Source organism: Fringilla coelebs (genome assembly GCF_963513975.1).
Source record: "Fringilla coelebs genome assembly, chromosome: 2".
Lineage (NCBI taxonomy): Eukaryota > Metazoa > Chordata > Aves > Passeriformes > Fringillidae > Fringilla > Fringilla coelebs.
The window spans coordinates 111,886,475-111,910,331 of record NC_140029.1 but is presented as its reverse complement, the minus strand read 5'-3'; the positions used below and the strand labels follow the sequence as shown (position 1 = coordinate 111,910,331).

General features: G+C 46.0%; 2 protein-coding genes across 2 annotated transcripts; both read right to left on the bottom strand.

Moving 5' to 3' along the window:
* Window positions 1-1,070: 1,070 nt before the first annotated feature.
* TIMMDC1 (translocase of inner mitochondrial membrane domain containing 1) lies at window positions 1,071-8,509 on the bottom strand. Its single transcript, XM_084226620.1, has 7 exons — window positions 8,393-8,509; window positions 8,107-8,272; window positions 6,702-6,790; window positions 4,221-4,288; window positions 3,278-3,356; window positions 2,198-2,308; window positions 1,071-1,897 (listed from the first exon to the last, which is right to left on the bottom strand). Exons 1-7 carry the CDS (start codon window positions 8,485-8,487, stop codon window positions 1,798-1,800), a joined length of 708 nt encoding a protein of 235 aa, XP_084082746.1. The 5' UTR covers window positions 8,488-8,509; the 3' UTR covers window positions 1,071-1,797.
* Window positions 8,510-8,985: 476 nt separating this feature from the next.
* POGLUT1 (protein O-glucosyltransferase 1) lies at window positions 8,986-22,924 on the bottom strand. Its single transcript, XM_084224272.1, has 11 exons — window positions 22,805-22,924; window positions 22,514-22,604; window positions 20,536-20,679; window positions 19,976-20,111; window positions 17,537-17,658; window positions 15,960-16,019; window positions 14,915-15,014; window positions 14,054-14,112; window positions 12,099-12,266; window positions 11,548-11,604; window positions 8,986-10,930 (listed from the first exon to the last, which is right to left on the bottom strand). Exons 1-11 carry the CDS (start codon window positions 22,890-22,892, stop codon window positions 10,774-10,776), a joined length of 1,182 nt encoding a protein of 393 aa, XP_084080398.1. The 5' UTR covers window positions 22,893-22,924; the 3' UTR covers window positions 8,986-10,773.
* Window positions 22,925-23,857: the final 933 nt, after the last annotated feature.

The following is a 23,857-nucleotide window of genomic DNA, read 5'->3' as shown; positions in this document are numbered from 1 at the left end:
GAGAAAATCCACACAACTGCTACATCTTGGCTCAACTTTCCCTCTCGTGGAAGAACATCCCTGCATCAATGGTCAGGCACAGGAAAATTAGTATTCTTTAGGCATCACATCAAATACCACCAAACAGGAATAGAGACAGAGCAATGACACAGCTAAATGTCATCAGAGCTACTGCACAGATAAGAGTGCGGGATATTGTGGGGATGTAATAGCAAGAAGAAAGAAGATAAAAAAGAAGAAGATAAGACATCGCTGTGTAGGCACAATGGCAAAAATGTGACTTAGAAAGGCCTCTTTTCTTTTTTTGGGGGGCAAAGGACAACACCATTACTGTCACCAACACATACAGCTTAAAACAGGAAGAAGGAAAGATATATCTATACCTCTGCTTATGCAGATCCTTCACTTGCACATAGAAAAGGAAAAGCAGAGCTGGCTGATGACAACCCTGAAATACACATGTTTCTTCAATGGAAAAATGAGCTACACTGGAGTGTTTAAAAAATTAAATGCTCACTTCAGGAGTCAGAAAACACACCACCTTCTTGAAAGCAAACTGTGCCAAAAATCTGCTTTGGGTGGGTGGAATACACTCAGTGGGATCAACTGTTCATATTTCAATCAACACTAATTATCTGGAAAAGCATTCAACCAGAACAGATTCTTTTCTTATGAGAAGAACACCCGAAAATCCTGCCTGGATGTAATTCCTTTTAGTAGGAGAACAAAGAAAGGGAACAGGAATTCTGACCTCCTGCTTTGGAGGAAGAGTGATGGGCCACCTCACCCTTCTGAGTACAGACAATGGTCTGTAAAGTAACTCCAGCACCACCCACAGGTAACAGCTCTGACTGAACAGTTCATCTCTGAACAAAATAAGAGCTGGCACTCTCGTGGCTCTTGCCTTTGTTACTGCCTGGGTGGAGGAATGAATGTCTGGTAGGCTCTTCGAGCTCTTCTCGAGGAATGTCCCTCAAGGATACTTCTCTAGTACCAAAACTGTACTAGAACACAGTACCACAGTACCAGCTGTACTGACACAAAGAGCTTATGGACACAGTCACCACTGCTCAATGGCTTTATTAGGTGTCTTGAACTACATTTCCCCCAAAGGTCATCCCCTGATTTCCAAATTGCAAGTGAAATTAGAGGCCTTCTTATTGTTAAAGCTGCCCCAGTGCCAAGGCTTCCACAGTCACCACCAGAAATAAGTCATGTTTTCTGCGGCACCCTCAGGCTTCTATTGAGGAACCCAAAACATGCCTTTTTCGGGGTATTTCCATGTAATTCTCAGCTCCTCCACCCTTCTTCCACACTGACTGCAAAATACCCCAAGTACTGTAGGAACCAAGTAAGAAACCACCATCAGCAAGTTGTTCAGGCACTGTCTGAAGAGCAGCTTTCACCAGGGCATAATTAACTTTTGGATTCAGGGCACCTTTAGCACACAAACCATTCATAGGCTCCTTTATCTTGAGTATTTCTACATCACTGGTGGTTTGGACATTTTCAGCAGTGAAATGGGTTCTAGATGAGGCTCTGGAACCCTCACTTCCTCCCAAGGCTACATGACACTTCCTGGTCAGTAAAGTCTGTATTTCCACTCCTCAGGTGGAACAGGTTTGGCCCTCCCAAGCTCTTTGTGCAGTGATATCCGTCCCTGAACAATGTTTTCAGCTAAACACTTTTTCACAGGATGCAACTGCATTCACAGACAACTTCCATGATCCTCTGACTGAAGGATTACGCAGGACCAACATGCTATGTAGCTTCTTACAACAGAGATCTGGGGAAGACTCAGTAGCTCTTCAATTCTCTTGCTCTCTCCATCTCCGGCCTTCCCTGGGCATTGCTTTCTGTTTGGCCTAAGATTTCAGTCATACTGAGCCTGGATTGCCTAAGGAGAGAAGAGAGAGTGCAAAGCAATTTTATGCCTGTATTCTCCTGACAGAGACATGACTGCAGAATCCCAGCTCTTGAAAATTTCTTCTAGAACTAGTGAGTAAGTTTCAGTAATTCACATGACCAGTGTCATGGCCTTTTTTCCCCCCAAGCCTCCAGCTATCCTCCTTCTTTCCTCTCTTTAATAGGGATGGAAAGAAGGGTAGCAATCAAGGGAAGACTGGGAAGACTAAATCAGCCCACAGGCCCAGACACCCTGCTAGTCCACAACTGAAGGGACAGAGCTGCTCCTCACCACTCTGCCAGCTTTTGTTCGTACAGCTCCCTGCGCTCACGACTCCTCTTCTCCTGCAAGGTCTCACCAGCCAAGCCATACATTGCCATTAGGAGGCCTCCTGCAGGAACCCTGAAGGAGGAAGCAGAGAAGTCATCAGTCACCCAGGTGACACACAACAGCAATAACTTACTGGCATCAGCAAAAGGAGCATGCAGGGACCCAAAATTCACATCACACTACAGACTAAGGTACTCCTGTTCTACTGGCACCCACCAACCACAGCCTCTCTTCAGCTGTGACTCACTGGAGCCCCAGTGATAACATATTTTGAATTTACACATTGACAGGTACACACAGGAGTGGAAGGATTTCTGGTGCCCAGTGAAGACCCCATAGAACACCTAAACCATATTTCAGACAGTGACACCCCTGCTCAGCTTCCATCCAGCTCTGGAAGTACTTGTGTTTTCACAGGTAAAGCTCCCTAGGCTGCTTCCAGAAATGCCCACAGCTGACACCATCCTGAAGGTGCCAAGCAGCACAAATAAAGCTCATTCTCATTTTCAGGTAGGATCCTCAGATTCACTTGTGAGGATATTTACAGGTCAGCATTTTAAGAAATCCCAGTCATGCTTAAAAAGTCAGATTTCTTGTGAGTTACAGGACATTGTCCAGAAGCACAGAGCCTCTGAGACAGAGCCATGGGATCCTCCATGCCCCAGGGAACTTTAGGAGATTCATGACTGCAAGACACACACAAAGATACGTGCAACCTTACAGCCCAGCCATGCAGCTACTCCCTCAGTGTTTCCTAATGGCTGCCAGTTCACATTCTAGCTTTGGTGGAGCCTCTGTTGCTCCCTCTAATAAGCAAAGAGCAAATAAGATTCTCTACTGAGAGCACTGAGCTCTTGCTACTGAGAGAGCAGCAAAGCACAAAACAAGAAACAAAGAGGGAAAAGAAAAACTGTTTTAAGGTTGGAAGAAAAGTGATCATCATGAGGGATACAGAGAATCCCTCAAGGCAAGAGAGGAAGGGAAGCTCCAGTAGCCCCACCTGTGATTCCAGGCTCAGTGTGTGCAGCAGTCACAACTCACCCAAACACCGTTCCAAACACGACGCCGCCCGCCAGGCCCTGCAGGCCCAAGTGCATTCTGAACAGGGCTCCTGTGAAGGCTGAAAAAAGAACAAACCCACTGAAACTAGAAACAGCCCCGCCACAGACATCTCACACCAACATAGGGAGTTGCTTTGCTGTATTTCTCTTCCCCATGAGCCGACATCTGCTTTTAACAGAGCAGAAACAAGTGTCATGGCCAGTGGGACAGACCTTCACCACAAAGTCACCGTGGTCTCTGCACTGAAACATTGCACAAAGTTCCTTCTGCTTCAGAAAAACTGATAAGGTTTTTGCTGTATCATAGAAGTATCTATGAAAGTAAAACCAAGCTCTGTCTAGACTGGAGCATGATGTCCCTCACCCTTTTTTCTGTTCAACAACAGCTAATAATAGTAGCTGCCATGTAAGGCAGAAAAGATCAGTAAAAAGTGTATCCAACTGTAAGGGCAATAAAGCCTGTAAAACTGAACAAGCAGATCACTTACCCAGAGCCCTATTGCCAAAAGTGGGCATGCAAAACTTAGCGTGAAAAGGGCAGCCTATAAACAGTGTGCTGAATTGTTACCAAGAGTGGAAATAAAAAATGCTTTCCCTGTTAAATAGGTGCTTATGAGAACAGGTTATGCACCAAGTGTTACCTTTACCCCACACAAGCATTTTTCACCCAAAACACTCCAGCAAGTATCTTGAAGATGAACTGATAACCACAAAACTCCCCAATGGTTTCAGCAGTGCATCAGTATCTCTGTTACAAATAAAGGTATGCAGCAGGCAAACAACAGAGGAAAGTCAGTGGAATAAGAAACAAAACCCAAGAGCACAAAAGCTGCTCAATCCCAAGGGATGTGGATACTTGCTTATGCTCTTCTGCTACAACCCTTGCTAACAAACAGAAGCACACAAGGTTACAGCACTCTTACCTCCTGCTGCAGCAAAATTACTGATGGTGGTTTTATCGCGGTACGCAGACAGGCCTGTGCTCACCACGCTGCAAAGGCAAGGCACAGAAGTCAGCAGCTGCACATGGAAAAAGAGGGGTAGCAAAACACAGCCTGAAATAAAGCTGGATTTCATTAAGCCAGTCCTCAGGTTGCCTCTAACTGCCTGGTTGCCCATCTGTTTAGAGCACACACATGCCAGCCATGACTTCTGTGACTTTACTGTGGGCAGCAGCACAGACACAGGCCACGGAATATCAGAGTTCCTAACCTGGATCTGAGATACTCTTTTTTAATCAAAGATTTTTCTTTCTTATCATATAGAATCATAGAATCAGAATGCTTTAGGTTGGAAGTGATGTTAAAGGTCACCCAGTTCCAAGCCCTCACAGCAGGGGCACCTTCCACTGGACCAGGTTGCTCAGAGCTCCAATCAGCCTGGCCTTCCCTCCAGGGATGGGGCATCCACAGCTTCTCTGAACAACCTGTTCTAGTTCCTAGGAACATGCAATACAGTCAAGGAGAAAAGAATTTGAACAATGAAGAGGTGCTATCAGTCAGCCTGATGTAGGACATTTACCCCAGAAGCTGATCCATGTGTCAGTAAGATCCTGCCTTGCAAACAGTGCCCAGTACAACAGCCTAAGTCACACTCATGACATCAGCAGGGTCACCTACTCTTGGGGCATCAGATTTCCCTCTGGGCTAGGTAAACCAACTCCTCCTAAACATCAGCTAAGCCCCAAAACACTGTTCTCAGTTCAGCAGCCACATATTCTCCAGCCTCCTGCATGACATTGACAGGCCAGCAGCAATCCTCCTCTCCTTCCCAACACAGATAAACCCAAACAATTTGGGTTTTAATTGTGAAACTTAAAGTTTTCACAACTGCAGGACGAAATTTTCAACTTGGGCTTTACAGAAACAATGTTGAGCAGCAAATAGCTTCCTTCAGAACCTTTTCCAAAGGGCTGGTGAAAAAGGGGCAGATCTGACTGCGGGGGAGACACCTGGTGGAAGACGATGAGGTTACATGTCAAATCCAAAGAAATCCAGAAAATCCAAAGAAATCAAAAGATCCAGGAGAGAAAGCAAACAGCACACTAACTCAGGCTAAAAACAGAGACTAAACTAAAAAGAGCCACAGAAACCAAGAGAAAGTGAGGAAGAAATTTAGAAAGGAACACAAATATTAGGGAGACAAAAATATAAAGTAATGCCAGTCAATACTGTGGGATCTTAAAAGCAGAAGGAGAACTTAAACAGAACACACCTGGCAGAGAAAGTCAATGCAGGTTTAAATGTATAAATTTACTGGTTTGAACAACAGGGAAGGAGATATTTCTAGTTTAAAAGAGCTTTGCTCAGAAGACCATGCTTAGTTTGATGTTCTGTTGTCAGGAATGCACTGAAGCACCCAAGGAAGAAAATCAGGGAAGCAGAACACTCTGCATTGTTTTTGTGTGTGTAGGAAAAATCTGAAGGCCTCAACAGGCACATAGAAGTGACAGGTCTGATATTCAGCAACTGCCCAAGAACAAGACAATCCCCTGCAAGTGTCTGAGGACAAGAACAAAAAATTGTGAGTAACAGCAGTGTATACAAGTAGGAGTAGTGACAATTGTGAGTACCAGCAGCATATACAAACTGGGAGTAATGAGACATAGCGGAAAGGACAAAAATCAGTGTGGGTTAGAAAGCACTTCCAGAAACTGCCACACCCTTTAACACTCTGTCAGAGAAAAAGCACAAAAAGAGATGAAGGAAAAGCAGAAAGCAGCTGTTGTCACCGTCATATTTTCTGGAAAAATCCTCTTGCCCAGGAATTTCTCCTGGGAAGATGAGAAGCCTCAGAGAAAAATTAAAACAATAATTATCTGATTTGCTTCTCCTGTGTTTTGCTGCTTTGGAATGTGGTTTGGACATTGTTTACCAACAGGTGATTATTCCTGGGTTTCATGTGAATTGTTTGTACTTATTGGCCAATTACGGGCCAGCTGCGTTGAGGCTCTGGGGAGAGTCACCAGTTTTTCATTAATATCTTTTAGCCTTCTGTCTGTATCCTTTCAGTATTCTTTAGTATAGTTTAGTAGAGTATTAATATGATATACATCATAAAATAATAAGTTAGCCTTCTAAGAACATGGAGTCAGATTCATCATTTCCTCCCTACGACGGGGGTCTCAGAAAATACCACAGCTGTCAAGAAAGAACAACATTCAAGTCAGTCACAGATGTACAAACAGGGCTTTTCCACATTTAGGGTTTGTGTTGATCCATTGGAAGATGAGAATTCCCGGGCAATTCTAAAAAGTCAAACCCTCTTCCTCCTCCTGCCTGATCAACCAGACTTGGGTTAAGGCAGCACAGGAGCCTCGATCAGTCACCAGAGCTGTGGGCACTGCTGGCAAGGACGGGCACGGCACAGGGCAGCTCTGCTCCCCTGCCATCAGGAGCACTCACTTGAACACGGTGGCGAACGCCGCGACCCTCCAGCTCCAGCGCCAGCCGTAGCGGATGAAGCTGCGGAGACCAGCGCGGTGTGCGGATTGCTGAGGGGACAGAGAGGACATGTCACAGCTCACAGCACCCTCCTCCTGCCAGCAGCCAGCAGGCCAGGTCAGGGCACTGACTGATGGTACCCCAACTCTGGTCAAGTCAGCCACCTTCCGAGGAAAAGCTTCTCCCAGCCACCAAGGGGAAAACCAAGAATCAATTCCAGTTTGGAATGTCAACTGGTCTTTCTAATGTGGGTGCTGGAACACATCTCTGTGGACTGGGAGGGCTCTTCGAGGAAAGCAGCAGAGAAGGGAGGAAAACTAGAAACTACTTCATTATTATGAATTCAAAATTATTAATAAATAATAACCATCAATAAATAATAGTAAGTAAATAATAACCATCTGCATTAAATGTTAAAAGCTCTGCTGTTTAACACTGGCATTTAAAAGTTTGAAGAGTTTTTTCAAAATAAGTGATAAACAGAAGCTTCACAAAAATTAAAAATGTTGCAGTTAACACCATAAAAGTAAATACATTTTCTCTTCCAGTGCTTGTGGTGTAGGTGCTTAGCCTACGTTCAGATACACTGCAGTCACCGGAGTGAAGCCAGGCAGTGGCAATTTTCAGGTCACCACATCAGAGGCCAAATCTAATGGTAAGTAATACAAAATTTATATCAGGCAGATTTTTAAAGGGTTTTCTTCCTCTTAATCCAGGTAACCAACACTTTAATTGAATAACAAACACCCAGAAGTTCAAATACATCTATAAAACGTCACACACGTTCTTTGTTGTGCTGTTGTTCTAAAAGAATTTTAAATGGTCTAAAAATGACTCACATTAATAAGACAAGAGTACAATCCCAGTTTGATATTAGGAAGTCTCCTGTCAGCACACTAAAACTTGGAAGCAGAAAGCCTTTTCGAGACACATTAATAAGAACGGTTAACTTTGTTGCCAACCTTCTCTGTAACGAAGGACACTTTTCTGAAGCTAACCGCGGGGCCCGCTAATTCCCGCACAGCTGACCTGCACACACTTACACACTCCCGGCAAACTTTCTGTCCCAGAACCGGGCAAACACACGCGTCCCAAAAGGGAGACCGCCGGGCCTCCTGCGGGCCCCGGTGTCACCCCAAACGTGCCTCCAAGGGCACCTTCCACCGCGGGCACCTTCCTTCCACCGCGGGCACCTTCCTTCCACCGCGGGCACCTTCCTTCCACCCCGGGCACCTTCCTTCCACCCCGGGCACCTTCCACCCCGGGCATCTTCCTTCCAGCCCCGGCGCCTTCCCGAGGCCTCCCGGGGCCGCCGCGGGCCCCGGCGGTGCCCATCGCTCCCCCCTGGCAGCCCCGGGGCCCGTACCACGGCATCGGCGCGGTTCTGGAAGATCTCGCCGTGGCTGCTCTCGATGAAGGCCTTGCGGGCGCTGACGAAGGCGGGCAGCCCCCCGTAGAGCCAGCCCACCACGGCCGCCGTGAACGCCGACTTGGCGATGTTCACCGTCTCCTCCGGGAACTGCTGCTGCTCGCTGCAAGGCAAGGGCAGCGATGGCCGCGGGTCGGCACGGCGGGACCGCCAGCACCCGGCCCCGCACAGCCCCGCCCGGCCCACCCCAGCCCGTCCCACCCGAGCCCGGCCCTGAGCTCACTCTAGCCGCCAGAGCTCGCTGAGCCGCTCCCAGCCCGTCTGCGGCAGCGGCGCGGGGCGGCCGAAGGCCATCTGAGTGCCGGGGGGCTCCGCCATGGCCGGGCCGGCGGCGGCGGCACCGACAGCGCCCCCTGCGCCCCGGCGGGGCACGGCACGGAGCGGCTCCGAACCGCTCGGCTCTGCGTTAATTACTGATTAATTACTCCAAATATTTACCCGTTTGTGCGGGGCCAGGTTTGTTCCCCCGCGAGAGGGGAGCTGAGTTTTGGGGGCTGTGATGCCCGGTTTGCATAGGACAGAGGGGGAGCAGCCGATTAGGCTTTAAAGCCGATAAGAGGCAAATGCTGCACGGCGAGACGGTGCCTCCTCTCAGGGGGCTCATTGCCTTCCCTAAAACAGCTCCCTCTGTTGTGAATTCCTCCTTTCACCACAGCAGGGAAAGCTCCCCACCAGGGGAGGTGCCTGGGCCTTCCCACCGAGCCTGTGCATATTTTAACCTATGGGACTGGAATTCCCGGGATTCTTCCCCCACTCCTGCCGAACCATCACTTTGGCCAAGGGCCACCTAAGCTGCAACAATCAAGTCTCATCGCAAGATCTATGGGTGGGAAAGCTGGGGCTCTGCAGATCTCTTATTACTCTTCTGATGAAGCAACATGCAGTCAGCAAAACTTCATTTTTGTTTGTTTTATTCCAAAAAGCACTTAGTTACAAATGGTTTTAAAATATCATACAGAGCTGTTCAGTTTCTTGGAGTGCTGTCTCTCCGTCGGCTAAAAATAAAAAACCAGAAAACCCTTTCCACTCTGGCACAGTTTTCCTGGGAAACCAGGTTCTTTTAATGCCCCATTCTGTTTCCTTTGCTGGATGGGATAACCCCAGCACTGGTCCCAAAACCAACACACTGCCCCAGCAACCAGCACTTGATCAATAGGGCCAGCTGCTGTGTCCCTGTACCAGGGCTGCAAGGCCTCTGTGAGGGCACACATGCTCTTAAATATTATTGTTCCATGCAATTTCCTTCTTCCCCGATCCACACTGACTGCAGAGGGGCCTGAGAGCTGTTGCTATCATCCCCTTCCATTATAATGTGCTGCTCTCTCAGCCTTGAGGCTGCTTTACCAACAGAGATGCTCCCTGGGAGGCTCCTGTGTTCCTCCTGCCACCCCATACTCTTCCTGTCTGGCTGCCAGAGAAGATGCTGCTGCCTCCCAGCCTCTCACCTTAGGGGGCACAGAGCATTTCAGGAATTGCAGTCCTACTCAGCCAAGAGGCTGTGGTGGGCATAAACACAGTGAGCACAAGCAGCCTGTGACCAACCCAAAATGGGTAATGTGAGCAGTAGCTGCTACTGTGTGACTGAGGACATTCCCTCAACCAGGCTGAAGGAGATGAAAAAAGAAGCGGCACAGCTGTGGGGAAGAAAAGCAAGTACTGAAGTGAGCAGATGTATTATCAAAAAAAAAAAAAAAAAGAAAACCAACTAAAAAAACCCCAAACCAAAAAACCCCAAAATAATCCTGGAAGGATTACAGAAGGGGATCAGAGCAGACTCTGCACTTTTGGAAAAAGGAAGTGCTGAATCTACCTCTGTGAATACTTTCTCTGGGTTCCTAAGGATGACATCCCAGGATATCTGGCCAGGCAGCTGGTGAGAGATAATTAACAGGCGCTCAGTTGTGCAGGGCTGTGCAGGCACCCAGCTCATCTGCTGGAGGATGAACCATCTCTGTCTCAGTTGCCAAGCACATCACTGATGATGGCCCCATCACCGGCACATACTGATTCCCCTGTGAGGTAGGTAGGGTAACTCTGCAAGGATCAGTTATTTTTTCAAGGGCATGTCAAAACCTTACCATCAACCTCTAAAACCTGACATAAACTCTAAGCTATCCAGAAATGTAACCCCCAAATCCCAGTAGCCGCTTCTGTCAGAGAATACCTAATACCCCAAGTGCTATCACCCAGCTGAGAAAACATTTGCCAAACAAAGAGGCAAGTATTTACTAGCTGAGTGCAGCTCAGTCTGTGTCCTTTGCCATGACCTTTGGCGAAAAGTCCAGTAAGGCTTCTCATCGACTGAATGGGATTTAGGATCATTTTGAGACAGGTAGTAACTAATTCCTAAATGCTAACATCCCTCCTCTAGGCATGACTGACCACCCCATTAAATAGCCTTAATCCAATATGCTGCTTAACATTCCTGTGGTGACAATATAACCAGGTCCCAGTGCCTAGAAACAATGTCCAAGTCAGCCTACTGCTGACTTCTCTGTAGTTCTACTGTGAAAGGTAAGTCTGAGAGAGCAAGAAATAAGTCAATACTGATCTTCCGATTTCCACAGTGATCAGTTTGAGCCAAAGAGAAAATCAGAGAAGTCTCTACAGTTCTGTTTTCAGCTGTCCAGAAGTAATCTCGCTGTAGCTCTTCCTCCTTTTCACTTTGTAAGTCAAGATTTGGGAATATTCAGACAGCAGATGCTCCCAGTAGCAAGAGATGTCCTCCATCTCCAAGTGCTCAGTGATGAACTGACGTCCCCTAGAGACACACAAGGCAGAGTCAGGCCTGTTTCCCAGTTCCAACAAGAGTCATTAGTTTTGGTTTGGATGTATATCAACTTTCACACTTCCTTGTTTCAAATGAGAAACAACACACACTGCTCTGTACCATCTGTTTTAATTTTACAATTTTCATTCATGCTCACAGCTCTGACGTTGCAGAGCTTTTGCTATCCTCAGGATGGTATTTGCTATCTGGGATAATAAATATCAGATTTCACTTATCACATGCAGCTAGAGCAGCACTGATGCATGCTGCTTTAGACCAGCCTGGATAGATAATGTTTACAGCACAGACAAGGCTCCCAGGAGCCAGCTTTTCTCATACTGAGACGAAAGCTCCCAGCCTCTGCCAGCTTTCCATGGGGTTCCTGACATGGGTCACATGTGAACCAAAGAGCTAAGAACAGCATCCTGCTCTCTGCTTCCCTCTGCTTGCTATCACTGCTCCAGCCCTCCTGCTGTTACTGCAGAAGATCAGTTATACTGCACCCTACAAATACTGGGTTGTCTTTGATGGGCAACCCCTTCAAAAGCAGTGCAAGAAAATGTTTTGGAAGAAGACAGCCTAATAGCCAGGAAGGACATGGTGCTTACCTGTCTGAAATTTCTTGTGCTATAGCATCATTTTCCTTTACAAACTGCAAGAGCTCCCTAAAATAAAGATACACACAAAAAAAGCTATGAAACAACTGGGTCAGTGGAGAATATCACCCTTAGCTAAATTGTTGGGGAGGGTGAGGTTAAGAGTCTATAAGTGAGTGAAGGTGCTGCTCGCCTCAGAGCACAGAAGAAACTTCTCTTCTTGATTGTTTCACATCAGTTCTGGACAACATCCTGAAATCTGGGAGCTAATACATTTTTGACCCACTGATAAGTTCTTCTTCCCCCTTATCTCTGCTGCCCACTTGCAAATTTAAGTGTCTAGTGCCTGCTGATTTCAGTGAAAGACTCCAGTGAAACTGTACTCCCCAAGTAATATCAGCAAAGGATTCTTTGGGGGCAGTGATGAAAAGCCACGAGCTCCAAGAGTCTTTGCCTGATGCCTCAGAGTGGAGGCACTCCATGGCCTAACACAAACCATCCCCCCTTCCCAAAGGCTTCCCCATGGTATGGAATGCTCCAGGGAGCAGCCTCAGGTGCCACACCTGACGTCAGAGAGGTCTGACCGCACTGGGATGTAGTGGACCCAAGGCTTCAGCTGGGGGTAGAAGAACTCCAACCACTCCTCTCCGACATGGAAGACGAGCGAGCCACACAGAAAAAGGTGCTTCAGACGGAAACTGGCTGCCACTCCCCGGAAATTAAACAGGTACCTTTAAAAGGGTGAGCAAAGAGAGGGACCTGATTACACATCTTGTGTCAGGAAATGCACTAAGGTGTGCTGGTCTCCAGGTAGCAGTGAACCTTCCCTGGCAGGCAGCAGCTGAGTAGCACACTAGTCACTAAAGCAGAGGAAAGGCATTTATCTGAAGCTGCTCACAGGAAAGGTGAACTGAAGTTAAGGTGAGTTTCTGCTGTCTGTCAAAACTCAGTGAGAAATTCAAGTTGGCTTTACCTCTGATAAAGGCACCTGCCTGTGACAAACCAACAAGGCCTTGTGGACAATTGCCAGCAAGGTATGGAAGGTCACAGCATGAATTCTGTGACCCTGCGGGGTCACCCAGAGGCTTTGTCAACCACAAAGAATTTTTTCCCAATTCTCTCTTGCCTTGCAGTGAAGCTTTTCTATTCACTGTTCTGCTTTGCCACATCTATCCCAGGTTATTTTTTCCTCTGGGATTCTGCTTTAATCTGAATGTGATTATTTGATATTAACTTGGGAATGCAACCCTAGGAGGTTAAACGGGCCAGCACACAACAGACGGACTTCGCAGATAACAAAGAATCCACAATTTTGTTTTCAGTATTTTTTGCCAAGTTAGTAAAGTGGGCTTGACTGTGGCAAGGGGATATTTCTCTTAGCAAACTGTATCTCATAGGGATGTTTGTTTGCTTACTTGTTTTCTTTATCAAACCCACATTTCTCCTATTATATGGAAAGCTGTTTTTCCTACGGGTAAACCTCCTCAGAACATAACTGATCTTTGAAGTCAAATATTTTGGGCTGGGGGAAGAGCTTCCTTAATGAAGCTATTTTGGGTGAGATGGAGCTTATATATTATATATATTTTGGGCAAGATGGGAATTCCAGCTAAACTTAGTTCAGCAGCAAATAACTAGGAGTAAATCTGAAATTACTTTGCATCCTTTGTACTACCTAGGATCTCAAGGCAGGGACGAGCAGCTCACTGTATAAGGAACTCAGCAAATACATGTAGAGATGTTACAAGAACGACAGTCTGGAAGCAAGGAAATGCCTCTGTCCAATTCCAGACACAGCTCCCACCATCCATGACCTCAGCATAGCCAGCCTGCTGTCACACCTACACTGAAAGGAGCAGACAAAAGTTCATGTTGACCCTACCACCCTGGGCTACAACAAAAGTGTATGAGAAGGTCTCAGCCTACACCATATGATGGGCTGGGGAGCATCAGAGTTGGGCAGTGTTTGTGTAACAGAAGGGAGAAATCTGTGCTACAGTCTAGTGAAATACAAAATGAGACAAGTCAATCACATTTGCACAAAAACACAGATTCAGCCAAATGACTGAGCTCTTATATCAGCAGATTCTGGCTGGCAGAATCACAACTAGCAGAAGAAAAAGCAAAACATCTGACACACAAGTGCATACACACTAAGAGTTTATATTGCACATAGAAACCTGTGAGAGTGTTACACCAAAAAACTCTCATTAAGTAGTTAAAGAACAAAAACCCTTGTAAATCAAAACCACATTCTCCTAAACAACATAAAAAGTATGAATTAATACTTGGTCTGCTCAATCAGATTTCAGATTCTCTCTTTTACTACATACACCCAGTGGCAGCACTTGTCATGCTGATCTCCCAAATTTTCAACTGCCTTATATCTGCTCACAAGCTGTCATATCTGCATGAAGTTGGTTGTTGAATTAGACCTTAAAATAAAATGAGACCCTACACCATTCTAGGAAAGACTAACCCACAGCCCTTGAGTAGCTTTACTAATCAAAACTCTTACTTGTATTTGCAGTGATCAACCAGTGGGATTTCCTTTGCAGGAGGCTTTCCTAAGGTGTCCTTAAAATAAAGAGAATTTAAAAGCAAAACAAAACAAAACAAAACAGTAAGCTTCAAATGGTTATTTAACTTGTTTTCCTTCTCAGTTAGAAACAAAGGTAAGGTGTCAAAAGCTTCCATTCCCACTTCTGAGAAAACCTTCTCTGGTGGGCTGTTAGAAGGATTATAAAGAATTCCCAGCCCTTCAAACATGAAAAAAAGCTCAGTAAATTACACACTGCCTGTAAGTGAATGCCAGCACAAACACATTAAATGATAATGTTTTGTTGGCAGCTACAGAGTAGAAAACAGCTTGGGACAATGGACTGTGTGAAGCCAAGTGTAACTGGATTAGCCAAGACTGTCTGGAGAGAGCTGGACTGTAGACTAAGTAAGAAACTAAAAAGTTATCAGCAACAGTTATCAGAAAGTTATCCACAATAGGATCAAGAAACAGAGCAAACAGAAAAAGGTTTGAAGACTGACAACACTAGAGAGGCAGCTCAGAGACAAGAAGGGGAAGGGTTGGCCAATTTTGTTGTTGTGGGAGAGGAGGAGATTGGCAGAGATTCATTTTCTTATGTGTTCTCCTTTCCTTGAACAACAAGCGTGGAAGGAAGAAAAGTATTTGGCCTGCCAGGCTCTAGTGACTCCTTCCTTTCATCTGTCAGAGAGGTGCAGCCATCAAGGGAACTACAAACCTCCCCCACTCTAAAGGATCACCCACAACTCTCCAACAAGATGTTTCTCTCCCATCAAAGCCATCCTGCAATGCCACCCTTTCTGGCCTTCACACTCAGAAGACAGACAAACACCCACACACCTTTTCAGATTTCCAAGCCTGGTTTTTAGTGTACTCAGCATCAACAAGTTCTGGGTTTTCTCGGGACAGCAGGATGAGGGGATCTCTCTCAGGGCTTGTTCTGAAAAAGAAATGCTGTCACTAATTGCCAATCCCCATGACTCAACAGAGCTAACAGACTACAGGACTCGAGGCACTGCTTCTTAGTGTGTACCACAGTGTATTTCTGTCCAAGGGTATAATAACAGAAGAGAATGAGTAGTGGGTACCAAAATTATTAGACTGACCATATATTTAACAGTATTATTTAAACAATTCCCAGGACAAATCCTGCTTCCTTTATCCTGATGAGTGCCAAATGCTTTAACTCCCACCTTAGAGAAAGTTAAAAGATGCTCAGCATCTTCAGCAGTGATCCCTCTGACAGGGCTTTAAAACACTGCTGATAAACAAGGTTATGACATCCCTGAGACACATTCCTCATCAGCTGCTGGGCCTACCTGGAAAGCCATTAAATCCTTCCCTACTGGGGAATGGGAAAAAACAAAGTATGGGGTTTAACATTGTTTCAAACTGTCACTGGAGAGAGGCCAAAACAAAATCTTCTCTTATTCTCCATCACTCAGGTAACTTAAGGCCAGAATACTTTTCATTCAATGTGGAGCACTTGCACAGCAAATAAAGCATTCACATTGGCAGGATGCATGAACAGCAATATTAAATCTTTAAATTTGTATCAAGCACCTGCAGTTCCCTTCACAGAACAAAACAAGCGGGCTCCTGAGGTGACAGTTTTAGTCATTAAGAAATAATGTGGCAAATCCATTACAACTTCTGTTTCCAGTATTAGGTGATTATAATAAACTAGTTGCAAATGGCAGTTCTTTTGGAGAATAACTAATAGTGCAATGCTGTACAACATGTCTCACTTTCCTTACTTTTGGAAAATACACTCTGAGGTACACTTAATTAGGGTTTAGGTCTAGGAGACATGGAAATCTCTACACACAGAGAGCTGTCTCAGCCTCTGTTGGTAGAATCTTCTGTTGCAGGAAAAAATGCTCACCTGGATCCTCGGAAATATCCCTTAGAGATTTTTTTCTTCCATGGCCATTTTTCTGCAGATCTGAAAATATTTTTTACACATGGCAATTAATGATTTAATATAATCATGAAACAACACTCTCATCAGATTTCACAGCATGGTGTCTTTTTCTAGTCTTCATTTTTGATGGAAATCACTTTCCTCATTATAGCATAAAAAAACTCTCAGCCAGCTCCAATGAAACAGGTTTTCCTGTAAATATTGTGTTTAAGGCAACATAATATAGGCTACTTTCCAGAACACCTTTCAGGCAAAACAATGTATTACACACGGCTCCCCACCAAACCTTGAAGGGTATTAAAAGTTTACCTAAGCTTTGAATGCACTTTTTGTGCTGTGGCTTTATTTTGCTGTAGTGAATATGGACAGTGAAAAAACTACTAGAGAGTTCCTAATCAGTCATTTCCCACTACAAAACAAAACTACCAATCAAGAAACAAAAAACTCACCTAGTGTTTTGCACTTAAAACACAAGAGTTCATTGTTTTTTCTAATCACTTCCATTTTAAACCTAATCAAGTCCTTCAAAATAGCTGTTAACCTGGTTTTTTTTTCTGCCAGTGCAGTCACCTGCCTCACCATTTCTCAGTAGAAGTATGGAGCTCTGCCATACGTTTCTGCTGCACCTGATGGAACATGCAGGTCCTGACCCCCAAGCTGATCTAGCAGTGCAGGTCAAGCTTTGCATCTCCTTATAGTGAAAACACAAGGATGAGTAAATGTTTTGCACCTCCATTTCACTACAACACATCAAGTTTTAGCTATGAATAATCACGTGGATCTTCAGATTTTGAAGAGCAAAAGATTCAACTTTGCATTCGGATGTCAATTACATAGAAGTGGTTTTTGCTATTTTGTTTCTGTGTTCACTCATCATTGCACACTTGGTTTGTCACTCTCCATGGGAAGCAGCCCCTTACTCTGCTAGTAAGTCAAAAGATCCTGCCAAAAGGAAGACTATCAGCCAGAAATGTCTTCTGTTTAGTCCAGTAATGACTCTTGATTCCTAGGAATGGTTCCAGGTTTTTCTATTGCACAATGACACTCAAGTAAAAGCAGATCTAAAGAATGCTTTCCTTTAGCCTTCCAGTAGCTTATACAAACATCCTGGATCATCCCTGCAGTGAAAAAAACATAGCTCCTAGAGAAGTAGTTGAAAAGAAAGAAGAATATTTCTGTATGTCAGGGGAGATTTCTGCAGGCAAAAGATAACTGCTACTTTATTGACAAACCTGCTCTCCCCAAATCCGATAGCGATCTGGCCCTGACAGCATGAAGGATGTGCATAGTTTGTCCTCTGCATTCCTTACTAAAGGGTGGCAAACAGAGGAGCTAATTATAACTTCCAGTGACATCATCCAAGGTTTCCATGGAGAATTCCCATACAGCAGTTAGGCTGTAGTTAGTAAATGTGAGGCAGGAGGACAGATCACAGGCCAATAGACTTATGGTCTTAGACATCAACAGTAGCCCAGTGCAAGATGGATTTTTCTCTTCCATGAAACCTCCCCCCACACATAACCATTTCCAAAACATACCTTCTGAGGTCCTCTCTCATGAGGTCCCAGCGCCCTAAACCTGTTGGGTAAATTGGCCAAACAGCTGGTCCTCCTTCCCAAAATGTCCAGGCAGGATACATGATATCATTGTATTCAGATGTCTTGAGAAAAAGAGAGTAATGCAAGAATGAGAGTAATATCTGCTTTGGTCTACTGACTGAGCCCACCAGTAACAAATGTTCCTTCTGGGAGCTCTGCTGGCTTTCTCCATTATGTGTCTAAAAGAGGCCAAAAGAGTTTTGCAGTCACCATTTGCTGGGCTTACAGAATCACGGAATTATCAGGGTTGGAATGGATCTCTGGAGATCATCCAGTCCAACCCCCCTGCCATGGCAGGATCACTTAGAGCAGGATACATAGAAACACATCCAGGTGCGTTTGGAATGTCTCCAGAAAGGAAGACTCCACTCCTCCCTGAGCAGGGTTCATATGAAAACAGCTCAATACTGAAATGCTTCAATGATTTTTAAAAGGCCTTGTCATGCTGTGTGATGACACAGGACTTTCATGTAGAAAACAGCAAAAGAGATCCATGATGCAGTTGATTAGTAAATGGCAAAAGACCTGAGCTCAACTCACCTTTCTAAAGACTTGTGCCTATGTGTAGCTACAAATGTTTTCTTCTGATGACAAGTCAAGAGGCATTATTACCTCCTCAGAGATAGAGGCACTTAGAGACACTTTGACATTAAGGTTTCCATCACTTCAGTTCATTCCAGACTTCCTGGAGATCACTTAACAATTCACTGTAACAAATATCCTGGTCATGTAAGAATCCCAGTTCCTCACTCCTGTTTGGTTGCTTAAGTCCCCATAAATTATCAGAGGGAATACCAACTCTTAAGACTAAACCCTTCCATGAAACCAGACTATAGTCAACTTCCTTGCCCTAGTAGTAAACTTCCTACACAATTATCCATCTGTCTGTCACCTGGAGATACTGGAGACTCCAAGCCCACCGAGGTAGTTAGGAGGTTAGTGCACATGACTTATGAACAGGGGCTGAGGAATGGGTTTGTCTGTGCACAGGAAGAAGAGGCTTGGGGGAATGTAAGTGCCATCTCCTAGTGCCTAATGGGAGAGCTCAGGGGGAGGCACTGTTTTCTGTAGGGCAGAGCCAGAATGAGTGGCAGCAGGCTTTGATTACAAGAGGAGAAATTCCAGTTAGATAATGGGAAATATGTTTTCACTCATCTACTCTGTCTGTGGATGCCCTGTCCCCAGGGATGCTCAGATCTGAGCAGGATGCAGTGCAGAGCTGCTCCTACTCTGAGCAAAGGTGCTGAACTGGGTGACCTTCTGAGGTCCCTTCCAACTTGAATGAGCGTGTGCTTCTCTATCTTCAGTCCTGCTACAACTGGGCACCGGTAACAGAGCATGACAGCTTCATGATCAACTTTCTGAGATGCCAAACAGGACAATACTTCAATCCCTTATACTTTCAGCTTTAGAAAGCACATAGGACCACCACCCTGAAGTCTTCCTCCTGAAGTCTTCCTAACTCTGGCTGCTGAAATGTGAGCTGTGCCTGGGTCACTGGGTTTCAGTTAAGATAAGGCTGAGGTACAGTTCAGATACTGGACAACAGTGAGTGCAGAGCTCAGTTTCTTGCAGGGTCTTGCGGGGCACTCAGGGGCAGAATGATGAACACAGCTACAAAGATTAAACTCCTGCAACCTGCTTTGCAAAAACTTGGGTTCTGCTGGCTAGGGTTAAGGTTGTTCAATGGTCAAGGGGCAAAGCAAGATTAGCTAAAGCTTGAGGTGTAAGAGCATTTTGCTGAAAAGGATGAGACACTACGCCACAGTAAAGTTTAATAGTGGAAGAGGTAGGAAAACATGCAGTCTGGGAACAGTGAAGCAAAGAGCAATTGTCTCCATGCATGTGTGCACCTCTGCATATGTGTACACATTTGCAGGTGGAAGAGGGAATCCAAGAGAAATGGGTTCAGAGAAGATGACAAGATTACAGAAAGACCCATCTGTGGCAGCACAAAAAATGCACTAAAATATTCACATTAAATGAGATTACTGTATGACCACTGACATGATCAAAAATCCTTGATATTGCTGGTAAACGATATCAAGGATATTGATATGGCTACAATTTTAACAGAGGTATTGTAGCAAATGGGAGGAATACTGGCACATATCCCACCCAGGTGTGTATCATTCCACTGCAGCAGAGGTAGACTTTTTGACCTGGAAGAGGAGCTAATGAGGGGAAAAGCTGATCTATCAAATCAATCTGCAAGTCTGTCTATCAGAAAACTGGAAGCAAAAGGAAACAAAGAGCAAGAAGGAACAAGCAATTTCAATGCACAGAAAATCTGCAGAGAACCATCCTCAAAAATATGTTCCCAAGAGAAAGAAGAACATGCACATCTTGGAAATGCTCAGCTTTTAAAGGTGTGTGTACCTTGCTGAAGGAGAAGACTGGGATAATGGGTTTCATCCACTTGGGAACCTGGGGGTAGTCTCGCACATTGATCACCATTTCCATGTCAGGGAGACGGTGGATGATCCCCAGAATGAAGTGCTCAACTCCACTGCATCTGTGGAGAAATGACACATGGCAAAAGAGCTATAAGGAGACAGACTCCTGCAGGCCTTCATCTGCACAGAGGCAGAAGAGATGGCGAGCCTAAGCCATACCATGATGCAAACTGGGAACTGCCTACAGCAGCCTCCAAGTTCCACTGCAGCATGGACCCCAATGAGGCAACACATGCTATAAAATCTGGCCTGACCTGAATTTCTATGGGATTCCACAACCAATCAACCCTTTGTACACTGAAACGCAACAGTGACACTTTCCTATTGATGCCTATAAGCCTAACAGTTTATTTTCTGGGCTCCAGCTCTGATGAGGAATTCAGACCTCTGAAATATCGTAGTACCCAATAGCTGCCAGCTTGGCAGTGTTGAAAGTACTTTTCTGTCCCAGCTAGGAGAGCAGATCCTCTGCACAGCTCTTACCTTGCAGGGAACATGCAGTCCTGCTCACGATACAGTTTGTTTTTAATTATTTGGTAGTGGGTCCCGAGCTTCCGGCTCACCACATCTGACATTGTCTCCTTGGAAATGCCACCTCGAAAAGGAGCCAGGTCCTGCTTCCAGACACTGAAACAAAACCATCAGCCACTATTATGTACCACAGGGAGGATACTGTGCATGAAATACTGCAGTGTGCAGAACAGGCTTCTAGCTAAAAGAAGCTCCATGTAGTTTCTTAGAGCTCTGGTGTCAGAATTTAAGTCTTGGAAGTTCCTCAGAGACACATAGGTCCAAGCTTCACACTTTTACCTATGTGCTGTTTGCCTGAACACAAAGCCCAGCACAGGACAACTCTGGTCACTCTCTCACAGAAGTACCTGACATATCTTAGCATGTTTTGGGTAAAACTCTCCAGCTCAATTCACTCTTGTGCTCTGGCTCTCCATAAATGATGGGGCACGCCAAGACCAAATTCCTCACACAATGTCATGCAGTGTACATTAAAGATGTAGGTAACAGTCTAATTGCATGAAATACCATCATCCAGGAACACTGGGTGAGTGAAAGCTGGCCCAGGAGGACAGGCCTATGCAGCACATGTCCTGTGACTACTGCACACCACCAGCGAGCTCCAGGAACACAGTATGGAAGCACAAACCTAATGAACATGCAAGAAAACACAGGAGGAGGATGCAACTTACATATAAAATTACTCTAAAAGTCCTGTGATCTAACTGCTTGGAGCATGTAATAAACACTGTCAGATTGTAACAGCCAAGGAAACATTCTTTGCTTTTACGTGGACATTGCATCAATGTTTCAGTTTAAGAAAACACTGTCGGGGGATCCCACTGTGTGAGCGGTCAAACCTTGGTACAGGTTGAAGAGAGAGGCTGTGGAGTTTCTTTGGCATATTAATGTTGAGATATTCAAAACCTGACTGGTCACAGTCCTGGCAACCCTACTTGAGCAGAAGGGTTGGACTTGATGATCTCAAGAGACTGGACTTGATGACCTCAAGAGGTCCCCTCCAACCTCCAGAATTCTGCTATTTCCTAATCAGAGAGCAGTAAAACTGTGTCAGGAATTGCCACTGTGCAGATGTCTTGCCACAACAGCATGAGCATTCTGGTAGGGATGCAAAGGGATGAGCCTGAGAACAGGAAGAGAGTTGCAGTGCCATGGCACATTCACAGTCATCCTCACTTCATGTTACTATTGCCTGTCATGATCTGCAGCAGATTTGGAGGCTGTAACCACTTGGGAAGGTGTTTGGCACAAAGGTGGGCAGGAGCTCGTGGGGTGTACGTTTAAAGATTAGGATATGTCTTTAGGCTGTATCTGGATTGGAACTTAGGAAAGACTGGAAGGCTCAGCTACATGAGACTTTCCCTCATCAATATTTCAAGAGTAATGAATATCAAAAACTCCAAACAGAGAGTACAAACAGTAGCTCAACATGACTCATCTGATTTTAAAAGCCAATACAGTACTCCAACCCCAAAATGAGTGAGCACATCTGATACTTTTAAATAGGAGGCTTGAAGTTGAGCATCTGTGTTTCTGCATCTGGAATCCCAATCCTAGAGTAAGAATATGGTAACTCCTAAATTCCTTTGCCTCCTTTAAACAAAAATGCTGATTAAAGGTATCAAACCCCCCAGTCCTACTGAGTGAGAAGGCAGAGGTGGGCTGTTAAGAGAAATGTCACCAGCTACGTGTATGGTTTATTGTGTAGTATATATGAATTGTGTAGTATATATGAAATGCCAACACACTGCATGTTCAGCTGCAGAGGGTAACAAGATGTGCGGCCAGTGGTGGCCCCATAGCTGCAGATGTGACACCTTTGGGCCAAAATATTCTCTTATTGGGCTTATCCCCAATCCACCAGTGCTGCCGAAAGTATTCCCTCCTATGTCCGGAGACCTGCACAGCCGAAAGGAAACCAGTCTCTCACCTTTGGTGGCAGCTGCAATTTTCCTTTACACACGGCTCATAGGCTTCCACAGCTTTCTTAATTTGGCCAGTTATCGCTTTCCACTTGGTATCTAAAGCACACAGGAAGGAAAAGCCAAAGGGTTCGATCCACCCGCCAGCAGAAAGAGCGGCGGGCTGGGGAGGCGGGGATCGGGCAGCGGCTCGGGCGCGCCGTCCAGCCCGCGGTCCGCCCGCCGCGGGATGCTGGGGGAGCCGCCCGCCCGGCCCCCGGCCCCGTTCCGCGGTCCCGTCCCGCCGTGCCGCCGCTCACCTGCCGCCAGGGCGGACTGCAGGCGGCACAGCGCGGCCGCCACGGCCGCCACGGCCCACAGCGCCAGCGCCGCCCGCCCCGCGGCCATGGCCGCCCCGCCGCCCGTCCCAAGATGGCGGCGGCGCCCGCCCCGCGCGGCCATGGGAGCTGTAGTTCCCGCCCTGAGGGGCGCTGAGGGGGCGGGCGGGCGGACATTGCCGCGCCGCCGGTCGGACATTGCCTGTGGCGGCGGGTCGCGACAGATGGGGCCGTGCAAGCAGCCGCTGCGCAGAGGAGCTCTGAGCGTGCAGCTGGGATAGCCCCTCAGGTACCCTCCCAGCTGCGGCCTCAGGAGCCCCGGCAGCCCCGCACAGCTCGGGGGGCCGGCCGGCCTCGCTCCCTCCCTCCGGGCTGTTTTGGGGCAGAACTTCCCCCAGAACGCCTGGATTCATTAAGAACTTGGGCCAGCCTGTAAGAGGCTCTTTCTCCTGGCCTGGCCACTCGCTGTTGCCAAGGCCTGATGCAATTTGAACATTTAAAGTCACAAATCGTTACTATATAAAGGTTCAGACTGATTTATATAAATTTCTTTTCAACTTCAGGGCTGTGGACTTCAAGGAGTCATGGAATCATCTAATTGTTTGGATTGAAAGGGACTTTAAGCATTATTTAGTTCCTGCCATGGGCAGGAACTATCCCTGGTTGCTCAGAGCTCCATCCAGCCTGGCCTTGAACACTTCCAGGGATGTGGCATCCACAACTTCAGGCAACCTGTTCCAGTGCCTCACAGCCCTCACAGTAAGGAATTTTTTACCTAACATCTAATCTAAACCCCTGCTCTTTTGGTTTTAATTCATTCCTCCTTTTCCAATCATTATATGCTCTTGTAAAAAGTCCCTCTCCATCTTCAGGTACTGGAAAGCTGCAGTTAGGTCACCCCTAAGCCGTATTTTGTCCAGGCTGGAAAAACCCAATTTTCTCAGCCTTTCCTTGTAGGAAAGATCCTCTATCCCCATAGTCATCTTGGTGGCCCTCCTTTGGACTCATTCCAACAGGTTGATGTCCATCAATCAA

Bases quoted from the DNA above. Each gene is read 5' to 3' on its own strand.
- TIMMDC1 (XM_084226620.1), bottom strand. From the start codon at position 8,487: ATGGCGGAGCCCCCCGGCACTCAGATGGCCTTCGGCCGCCCCGCGCCG. The intron at 8,273-8,392 runs GTGAGCTCAGGG...CTTGCCTTGCAG, and splicing joins AGCGAGCTCTGGCGGCTAGA to CGAGCAGCAGCAGTTCCCGG. The intron at 3,357-4,220 runs GTAAGAGTGCTG...TTCTTTTTTCAG, and splicing joins TAATTTTGCTGCAGCAGGAG to CCTTCACAGGAGCCCTGTTC.
- POGLUT1 (XM_084224272.1), bottom strand. From the start codon at position 22,892: ATGGCCGCGGGGCGGGCGGCGCTGGCGCTGTGGGCCGTGGCGGCCGTG. The intron at 14,113-14,914 runs GTGTGTGGGTGT...CTTTATTTTAAG, and splicing joins AGGCTTGGAAATCTGAAAAG to GACACCTTAGGAAAGCCTCC. The intron at 11,605-12,098 runs GTGTGGCACCTG...TCTTTATTTTAG, and splicing joins TCAGACCTCTCTGACGTCAG to GGAGCTCTTGCAGTTTGTAA.